The sequence below is a fragment of the Triticum aestivum genome, chromosome 3D, assembly GCF_018294505.1.
Source record: "Triticum aestivum cultivar Chinese Spring chromosome 3D, IWGSC CS RefSeq v2.1, whole genome shotgun sequence".
Classification (NCBI taxonomy): Eukaryota; Viridiplantae; Streptophyta; class Magnoliopsida; order Poales; family Poaceae; genus Triticum; species Triticum aestivum.
In genome coordinates, this window is record NC_057802.1 from 419,532,701 (window position 1) to 419,542,859 (window position 10,159).

General features: G+C 46.5%; 2 protein-coding genes across 2 annotated transcripts; one reads left to right on the plus strand and one right to left on the minus strand.

Moving 5' to 3' along the window:
* Positions 1 to 2,814: 2,814 nt before the first annotated feature.
* Positions 2,815 to 8,922, plus strand: LOC123079296 (protein PAT1 homolog 1). The gene is made up of 5 exons (XM_044502035.1): positions 2,815 to 3,103; positions 3,412 to 3,569; positions 4,780 to 4,836; positions 5,386 to 5,458; positions 6,088 to 8,922. Exons 1-5 carry the CDS (start codon positions 3,043 to 3,045, stop codon positions 8,166 to 8,168), a joined length of 2,430 nt encoding a protein of 809 aa, XP_044357970.1. The 5' UTR covers positions 2,815 to 3,042; the 3' UTR covers positions 8,169 to 8,922.
* Positions 8,923 to 9,111: 189 nt separating this feature from the next.
* LOC123079297 (putative calcium-binding protein CML23) lies at positions 9,112 to 9,438 on the minus strand. Its single transcript, XM_044502036.1, has one exon. The coding sequence runs from the start codon at positions 9,436 to 9,438 to the stop codon at positions 9,112 to 9,114; it is 327 nt and encodes a 108-aa protein (XP_044357971.1).
* Between the last annotated feature and the right edge of the window lie 721 nt (positions 9,439 to 10,159).

A 10,159-nucleotide genomic window follows, 5' to 3' on the forward strand; every position in this document is an offset into this window, starting at 1 on the left:
GCGATGCGCCCCGCCACGCCGGCGCCGTGCCAGCCTGCGTCGCGCGCCGGAGCGGTGAAGATGAGAGAACAGGAGGAGAGAGAGGGGGATGGGTGGGTGTGTGGGCCCCTTTGTTCAATGACAAGCGGGCCAGGCCTCACATGCGAAGGGACAGGGGCGGACGAGGACCATGCAGAAAACGTAAGGGCGTGTCCGTTTCAGACGCAAAACCAGACCAAGTTTGCGCCCAGGATGGGGTGAGACGGACCAGAAACGAACGCTTTTTGCGGATGGGGTCTTGTGTTGGGACGTCTCGTGTGTCCGTTTAATCTCAAACGGACAGCCTCGGACAATTTGAAGTCACGCGGTGGAGTTGGCCTCAGCCCTTTCGGCCTTTTCCCCACCCTGCCTGCTCGCTCGCGGATAAACACGGCGCGGGCGCGCACCCACCTACTGGCACGGCGTCAGCGAGCCCGGAGCCGGAAGGGGAAAGCCCCCAAGCAAGACTCCCGCGATGCGTGGCACCGGCTTTTGACTGCACGCACGCACGCACGCGGTTTTGCTTTGGTGATCCGTCGTCCAAAACGGAGCGGGAGAGATATAGGGTGGCTCGTGCAGCGCAGATGCTGTCCTACTACTTCTACTTTTGAAAAAAAAAGTTATCCTCGTTTAGAAAAAGAGAAGGGGATGCTATCCTACTCGCAAGTTTCCACTGTGAGACATACGCGACTCCCCCTCGTAGCTTGTAAGCCGAACTGCTCGATCTAATCAAGCTTCTTCGAAACCACCCAACTTTGGCCAAGTACGTGCACGCTGTAAACGCATCAAAAATCACTCTTTAAATAGTCCGTATCAGCCTCTTGGCTCTCATCGTTAATTTACAAGGCCTGGAGAATGCATCGTTTGGGAAACAGCTCAAAAATTGGCCGAGCATGAACCACCGCCCTTCACACACACCTAGAGCAACTCCACATATTAATGGGAAAAAGTACAGTCCGACCTCAGCTCAGCTCAGGTGTGCCATCTGCTCATCTCGGAGCTTTTGGTGACTGATTAACCAGCTGCCTGCCTGCCAGGCTCCTCGGAACATATTCCTCCAGCCATTTGGGTGGCACGGAATATTCCTGCGCCCAATAATTCACACACTCTATCTCTCTCGTGACAGCTGAAAAAAATTTAAAAAGAAGAAGGAAAGGGCCCGGAGAAAAGGACTCCTGTTGCCTGCCGCATCACTCACTGCACCACCGGAAAAGAAATACTAAAGCATTCTACGTGCGCGAATACTCCTACCATCCATCCACATATCCCTGACCACTTTCTCCCTTTTAAAAGTTTATTATTACTTGGTGATGGTGTACGTGCTCCTTTTGTAGGGTCATGTTTGGTACCGGCTCTCTTCTTTAGATCTCACGTCTTCTTCTAGATGGTATTTCTTTTTTCCGGGGATTCTAGATGGCATTTCAGGGTCGGAAAAAGGAGCATGTATTTCGACCAAGGACAAACGAAATGGTAGTCTGGCATTTGGTCGTGCAGATAAATGTCTGGGGCGACCGAACCGGGTGCGAGTTACAATTGTACTTCTCCATCCCAGAATGAGTATCTCGACTTTATACTAACTCGAGTACAAAGTTACTAAGATTAAGATATTTATTTTAGAACGAAAGAAATACTTATGGTCGAAGCCTTGCACGGCCGCACCATGCCATGGTACCATAGCATTTATGGTTCTACCTTGGAAAATGAGGTTTCTAGTCCGTTTTTAGAAGCAAGCTACACATGCGCATGCGGATTGGGTGCCATCGACGGCACTAGCAACACATGAGCATAGGAGGATAGTAAAATCTCTCTTATAGGTCAGAAGGCCATCTCCAAAATCAACCACACTAGGGTAAGAATAATAATAAGCTAGTACATCAGTTGAACGTTGTTTTCGAAAGGCTAGGCAGGAGTCACATCAACTAAGCCAAAAATCTTGGCAGGAAGACGCTCGCGAAAGGTTACATTTCCCGGTAAATCACAGGGTAAAGTTAGTGTCCAATATAGTACTTCCTCTGTTTGAAAAATAAGCATCGTGGAGTATCATTTTGAACTAAAACCACGGTACCTACTTTAAAACGGAGGAAGTAACATTTTGATGTAAACAAAGCACCACACCACTACTCATTTTTTTCTATTAGTAACAGTAACATAGGATGCTTGATCCCTCCCTCGAATACAGTACCTCCACTCCCCATCACCACCAACCAAGTGCTAACAGAGTGCTAAATCCACCCCCAAAGACCATCATTACTCGAGACAAGTATATGATCATAGAAGAGAGAGAAAACCATATAGTAAATGACACAGTTTAGCAGTGACACACAAACACAAAAAAAACCAATTATTTCAAAGTCCCATCCAAAAACAGGACACCACATAAGAAGAGAGAGATGGTCTCAAAGAAAGAAAGAGAGAGAGAAGGGGTAAAGAAGAAAACGCATAAAGAAAAGTTAAATGTAGATAGAGTAACAATCAAGCCACGCCAAAAGCCTCCCTCTGCCTCTCTTATCTACGCTTCTTTAGCATCTCCCATCATCTACCGTTTCTAATCTCACTTCCCCTGCTTGATCCATTGTTGTGTGCCTTGCAAGGCAACAGCATTCTTTTATATATATATGTAATTAATGCAACAAAAATGTGAAAGCCCTAATCCCGCCCAAGGGGGACAAGGAGGCGTTTATTTTTGGACTGCTTTAAATTTGCATGCCCTATTTCTTTGGGAGCAATCAATTGCTACCTTATCCCAAAATATATTCCCCTTTATTTATGTACTCATTTATTTATAGGCAGGAGAGAGAAAGAGAAGGGAGGGGGAGAGAGAAAGAGGAGGGAGGGGGAGAAGTAGGACCGAGGGAGCAAAGCACTGAGGCCGCCGAGCCGAGCTATCCGTTCCCTTCCCTCGCACGCACAGGCACAACTCTCAGATCCGAAAGCCCAAGAGAATCGCGCCCTCGCCTAGCTTAGATGCGCGACGCCGACTGCCGCCGCCGCTGCTACTGTTGCTGCTGCTAGGTTTCTGCGGAGATGCCGGGCGCTGAGGCCGACGGCGGCGCCGGCGCCGGCGCTTCCTCCTCCTCCACCGCAGGTGAGGCTTGCGCCGGCGTGGTGAATGAGTTCGGTGCGCTTTTTGCCGGTTTTCCTGGGAGCGTTTGATCTGGTCGCCGGTTTGGTTGGTGTTGTTGGGTTGCTGGTGCTCGGGTCTGGCGCCTTCGTCGCGCTTCTGGTGCGAATCTTGCCTTGCCAGCGGCGAATTACTCCAGTTGGGCCTCCCGGACCCGGCGAGCTCAAGACATGTTCTAGTTTGTTCGCTTGATTGGTCTTCACATGCTGTTCTTGGTTCTAGCTTGTAATCTGGGTAAAGATGCTAATTTGATCTGTGCTTCCTTGCTGCAGATAGTTTTGACGCCGGGCAGTACGCCTTCTTCGGGAAGGAGCCGCGCGACGGGCTCGAGCTAGGTTGCTTGGAGGCTGATGGTGGCCATGGCAATGGCGGTGGATTCAGCGGGCCAGAGGATGGTGGCTTGTACCGGCTCTCTTCGGTGGGAGAAGAGGTGCTGATTCCGGGACCTTCCTAGTCCACACCCTGACCATATTTGTTATGGACTTCTGGCCTTGTTTGTGTTGTGTGTTTGGCTCTCATGCGTGCTTGATCCTATTCGATGGCGTGCGGTTTTTGCAAGTTGGATGTTAGTAGTGGAGGGTTAGTGCGGGAGGAATCAAGAATAAATCCTTGTGGGCCTATGGGGTAATATGTGGTGGAAATGAGGATCAATTCACTAATGTTGGAACACAAAGTCCTTCGGTGACCGGTGGGAAGTTTTGGGCTATCTTAATGTGCGTCTAGTGAACGATTTCAGCACTTCTTTTCAGAGCACAAAAGTTCCTTTAGAGGGTGGAATTTCTTGCCTCGGATGTAGTAAGCGGAAATCCTCTTGCACCCACCCTATTACTAACTGGTCAAGACTTTACACCCCTAGAGCACTGATTGTTGCTTATATGAGTAGCCTAGCCTATGTTTTTATCTGATTGTTGATTATGAGTAGGATTTTTTTTAGGAAATTATGAGTAGGATTTTTGGTGCACTTTGGATCCTAGCATACTTTCACTTGTGTTGTTTGACCCCCAGAATTACTTTGTTGGGTTCAACATAGTTATTTCTGCAACTTTGGGATCAACATTGTCAATACTGCTGTGTGAAAATAACCATTGAATCTACTATGTTGCAGAATAATAGAGCTGATTGGTCTGTTGGTAGGCATGCCATTTTTGAACTGCTCTAGTTGCTTTTGCAGTCAACATTGCGTCGTTGATCTTGCAATGCTAATACTTAGTTTTAAGTCTCCTATGGACTAAGTTTGGCCGTTAAGATTCATGTCATGTATTTCTGGGCATAGCGAGTTTAAGCTTGTGGTGCTTAACATGACCAATTTTTAGTGACTCACTGACTGTGTGGCTCAGTTGTACTGCGTGATCATGATTAGCTAGAGCGCATGTATAAACTTATACCTCGAGTTGATTGTAATGGGCAAACTGTGCATGTAATGATAGAGTAATTAGCCGTCAATCCCTGTGCAGTACTTTTCAGAAACAAAGTTTGTATGGGGAATCAGGGACATGTGTATGCTTTTAGCTAACCCGACACCCTCTGCATACCATTTTCAAAATGCTTCCTGTTTTTTTTAAATCTTTTCTTGTGATTTATAATTTATTTAAATTCTCTAGTGCATGCTGTTATTCTGACTCAAGCTCCTTTTTCCACAGATTGACAATCTAAGTAACTTGTCGGATGTCGATGATCTTGCGAGTACTTTTGCTAAGGTTTGCTACTCTTGACTTATTGCTCCAGTGTTTCAGCTTTAAAAATTGATAGGAGTTGGATATGACCTTTCCCACATGCACCTATCACATATGTTTTTGGGATACACAGTATTCAGCAGATTCTTCTTGAATTAGCAACTTTTTGAAGCCCCATTATGCTTTATCATATTTTGCTAAGTGGTTACTCTTATTGTTTGACAATCCATTCTTTTCTTATTATATCCTTGATAATTTGATTATCTGAACTTAATGGACGTAGATAGATTATTGATTCTGACCACATTTACCTATTCTACGTTTTCAACGTTTTTACCCATGAAAGGCCCTATTGGGCATAAAAGATGTAGACACCGAGTTCATGGGGATTGAACTCGCTTTGGAGTAATATTTTGGTCAGTGGCTATGCAACTTAGGATTATGTTCATTGCGCCTTCATCTCAGTCTTTGTTTGACTTAATACTTATACATGATGTGTGTGTTCATAGTAGCTGCTTGTTTACTGTTACTGTTTCTTAGCTTGCACTCAGAAATTTACATATTTTATTTCAGTTGAACCGAACCGTTAGTGGTGGAACACGGAATCCTGGTGTTATCGGTGACAGACGATCCATTTCAAGAGGAAGTAAGTTGACATTGCTACTCTTATGACAAAATAACACTGGTGTTTAATGGTGTGAAGCTTACTTGTGATATTCACTATTGCTCTCTATGAAACATGATGCTCAAACTTTGGTTGTTTAAGAATCTTCAAGTCAATCTTCACAGCATGCTCTTCTGCACCATATTTATTTTTGTCGCTTCAACTGTTTTGCCTCTTATTGTTAACCTTGTATATTATTTGTGGATTTTTGACATGCTATACATCATGTTATCTATGTCAGTAGATAAAAACATTTATGATTTTTTTCAGAAATGTTTATATTAATATATTGTAGTTTTTGGATGTGGCTTTGTTGAAAGCTCAGCATGTGCTCCAGTACGATATGATTTTATTGCATTGTTGCACATAATTTTGGAATTTAATGTCATCAGTGTTATCAGGAAGAGTGGTTAGGTGTCTGTATTTATTGGTTGGAAAGCAACTATTTAAAGTAAACTTCAATCCCTTGTGGACTCGAATTTAGGTTCTTATATACTGTTCTGTCGGATAATTTTTTTTTTCTTATGCGAACTTATGTGTATAGTAAAAGTCAGTTATATGCCCCAAGATTCAATATGTTACTGATCTATGGAATGATTTTTATTCTTCAGGTTCTTTAACTGTTGATTGGACTGAGGATGTCGAGTTTCCCAATTATCAGGATATATTAGAAAATGAGGAATTCCAGGAAGGTAAAAGATGGTGGTCATCGCAGTCACATTCTTTGATGCAGCAAGGGGACAACAAGCCGTTAAGTCGAACATCTTCCTATCCTCAGCAGCCACTGCAGCACCGTTCCAGTGAACCTATCACAGGACCAAAGTCTCCTCCGTTAACCTCGTTTCCGCCACCAGGTGGTAGATCACCACATCCTGCTCAAGGTCTTACACGTCATGGGAGCATTCCATCGTTTGGAGCTGGGATACAGATGGGTTCTCCGAGCATGCCACTGCCAGGTTCCCCGTATCATATGGTTGGGTTACCTCATGGACTACCATATGGTGGAAGCATGCCCTTTGGTGGTCCTAATATGCATGTAAGCAATCCAATGCAAAATGACTGGTCAAACCAAGCCAACCTGTTCACTGGGGAGCACCTTAATCTACTGCCAAACTTGTTACAGAAACAAATATCGCTTCCGAATAGCCCAATGTCATCACTGCTATTCTCTCAGCAACAGCAGAGATTGGCACAGCTCCAACCATCCCACCATCATAATTACCTAAATTTACCACCCCACCTATTCTACCATCATCACCCCCCAGAGATACCAGGCAGGTTTGAATCTGCTACCAGTCTTCCTTCATCAAGAGACAAGAGATCAAGATCAGGAAGGGGAAAACACAGTTTACGTTTTTCTCAACCACCATCTGATACTACTGGTAGTCAGAACGGTGAGAGTGGTGGACTGAAGTTTAGATCCAAGTACATGTCATCTGAAGAGATTGAGTCTATTCTAAGAATGCAGCACTCGGCAAGTCACAGCAGTGATCCTTACGTTGTTGATTATTATCATCAAGCTTGCATGGCGAAAAAGGGTTCCAGTTCTAAGCAAAAGACCAATTTCTCCCCAACATCAGTTAAAGACTTGCCCTCCAAGTCCAGATCAAGTGGTGACCAGCATGCATATCTTCAGGTCGATGCTCTTGGGAGAGTTTCTTTCTCTTCCATTCGCAGGCCCCGGTCTCTTCTTGAAGTTGACAATCCTTTGTCAGGTGAGGGTCCTCATGATCAGAAGTCTTCCGTGAGGTCCCTGGAGAAAGAACCTATGGTAGCAGCCAGGGTCACTGTTGAAGATGCCATTGGTCTTCTTCTTGAGGTGGATGATATTGACAGGCTCCTGCAGTCTAGCCAGGCACAGGAGAACAGCTTCCAGCTGAGGCGAAGGCGACAAGTTCTCCTTGAAGGTCTAGCCGCGTCACTTCAGCTTGCTGACCCTCTTGGGCCCAGCAAATCTGCCAATTCATCTGGTTTAGCCCCTAAGGATGATATTGTCTTTCTTCGCATTGTTTCTCTTCCCAAAGGACGTAAGCTTCTGGCTCGTTATATCCGGCTTATTGTCCCTGGAAGCGAGTTGACCAGGATTGTGTGCATGGCTATTTTCCGACACCTGAGGTTCTTGTTTGGGGGTTTACCATCAGATTCAAGTGCAGCAGAGACAACAGTTGCTCTGGCAAAGACTGTTTCGACTTGTGCTCACCATATGGAGCTCGGTGCTCTTAGTGCTTGCCTTGCTGCAGTTGTCTGTTCATCTGAGCAACCACCTCTCCGTCCTCTTGGTAGCTCTGCTGGTGACGGGGCTTCTCTTATTATCAAGTCAGTACTGGACCGAGCAACTGAGTTGCTGACTGATCAGCGTGCCGTATCCAGCTATACCCCGTCAAACCGAGCTCTCTGGCAGGCATCGTTTGATGCTTTCTTTGGGCTTCTGACAAAATACTGCCTCAGTAAGTATGAAAGTATTCTGCAGATGTTTGTGATGCAGGCATCAGGCTCTGTGATTGGATCTGAAGCCTCCCAAGCAACCAGCAGGGAGATGCCAGTAGAGTTGCTACGTGCAAGCCTCCCCCACACAAACGAGCAGCAACGCCAGATGCTGCTTGATTTCGCTCAGAGAACCACGCCTGCCAGCAGTTTTAATCCCACTGGTGCTAGCGGTGGACACATCTCTTCTGAATCGGTTCCTGGTTAATATAGCTCAAGGCCTCTGCGCAATTGTCTTCGGAATGGTTATTCTTATATATCCGAAGACATGCATGATTGCCCCCTTGATAAGGTTTTGAGCTGGGAGAAGTTCCATGGGCTCAGGAAAGTAGCCTTATTTCAGTCTGTGACTTTAAGTGTAGGTTTCAGATTAATCTCATAGACCAACAAAAAGAGATGGATCCCCCCTTTTATGTGGGTCATTTACTATAGCACACCCACCTGATGATCACAAATAGACTGTGGAGACATGTACTTATATTGCTGCAACTCTGTGCAGTGGATGAACTGGTCAGCTCGCTCGTCGGGGCAATCTAGTTTTTAACGTTTATGCGCCCGTGGTGCAGAAGACCGTAGTGTACAGGTTCGACTGCTAGAGCTTTCCTGTCTGTTCTTTTTACTGGAGCATGGAAGGTGCCAAAGGAGTCAAGTGTGGAGTCTGGTCCATCTGTTTTATTAGGACCAGGTATGTTGGAATAATGATGGGTAAGTGCTATTTATATGCTACTGCTGGAAAGATGTTTTTTCTTCGTTGCAACATTTTATAGATGTGTCATGTCCCTCCCAGGTATCCACTGATATTATAGTGGAGCACTGGAAATGGAAGCATTGTCATTTGTTCATCTTTTTTAGTTTGGCACTTTGTTTTTCTCAAGGGATGTGGGGCCAGTCTAGTTGGCTATAGAACAATACAATTGTATGTGCTGCTGAGTCAAAGATAGAAATTATAGAATTACAATCAACCTTCCTTTTTTTTCGAGCAAAACAGAGGCCACCCTGTCCGGTTTTCATTATAGAAAACCGAATGTCTTGCATAGAAGTTGAGTTTTTGTATGTGTGGGCATAATCTAGATCTCATGCCATCATCATCATCATGGTCTTGAACTCGTCGAAGGTGAGCACCCCGTCGCCGTTGAGGTCGAACCGGCGGATCATAACCTGACACTCGTCGAGACGTCGACTTCCAGGTGCAGGCCTAGCCTGCTCATCATCAGCTTGAGGCTGAGCGGGGTGATGCAGCCCCTCCCTTCCATCTCGTACACCCCGAACGCCTCCCTGCACCTGTTTTCCTCTTCCTCGTGGCCGGCCTCAGCCTCCCGCACCAGCCTCAGGAACCCCTCCTCGTCCAGCAGCCCGTCGCCATCGGTATCTGCGGAGGCCATCAGGGCCTGCACCTCCTCGGTCGACATGTCGCCGCCCAGCGCCTCCTTGATGCAGAGCCGCAGCTCGGCCGTGGAGATCTGCCGTGATGCGGCCATGCTCATTCACTCGGCTGGGGTGGTAGCTGGTTTCCTGCTGCTGGTTGACATCGACTTCTGCTGTGTGGTATTTATAGCTGGGAATTGGTATGGGCGAGCAAACTAAGCCAAATAGCACCTACTAGTCCAGAATTTCTACGGTGACACCAAGAGCGAGTTAAATTTCGGACCAGGAAAAATAAAATGAGTGACCTTCTTTCTTTGACGGAATATATAGGATGCGAGAACGATGGGTTTATTTAAAACCGCCGTGCCATTTAAAATTGAACTTCAGTTTTGGCCCAGTGAACATCTTTTGACTGTACTGTAGTACGGCGCTTGGATGAGTTCAGTGGTGTTAGAGTTATAGTATAAGTCATGTATACCCCTTCGTATTTATCCCGTAGTATAAGGGGTTTCCTGCATATGTACCACACCTGTACGTGTATATATATCGGTCTATGGCCTCATGGGAATACAAGTTGCTTATTCCTAACATGGTATTAGAGCTTTAGGTCTTTTTTTCGCACGCGCAACTCGTGCTCGATCCCGTCCTGCCGCCGCCGCGATTTTTCCTCTGTCTCGGCGTCGCTACTCTGCCTCGCCCGCCCTCCAGTTCGTCGCCGCTAGCGCCCGCCCGGCACCTCTCCCTCCCGCCAGGTGCTGCCGTCGCCCGCCCGGCTCCTCTCCCGCCAGGTGCTGCCGTTCGTCGCCCGCCCGCGCCCGCCCGGCTCCTCCCCCG

Bases quoted from the DNA above. Each gene is read 5' to 3' on its own strand.
- LOC123079297 (XM_044502036.1), bottom strand. From the start codon at position 9,438: ATGGCCGCATCACGGCAGATCTCCACGGCCGAGCTGCGGCTCTGCATC.
- LOC123079296 (XM_044502035.1), top strand. From the start codon at position 3,043: ATGCCGGGCGCTGAGGCCGACGGCGGCGCCGGCGCCGGCGCTTCCTCC. The intron at 3,570-4,779 runs GTGCTGATTCCG...CTTTTTCCACAG, and splicing joins TCTCTTCGGTGGGAGAAGAG to ATTGACAATCTAAGTAACTT. The intron at 4,837-5,385 runs GTTTGCTACTCT...ATTTTATTTCAG, and splicing joins TTGCGAGTACTTTTGCTAAG to TTGAACCGAACCGTTAGTGG.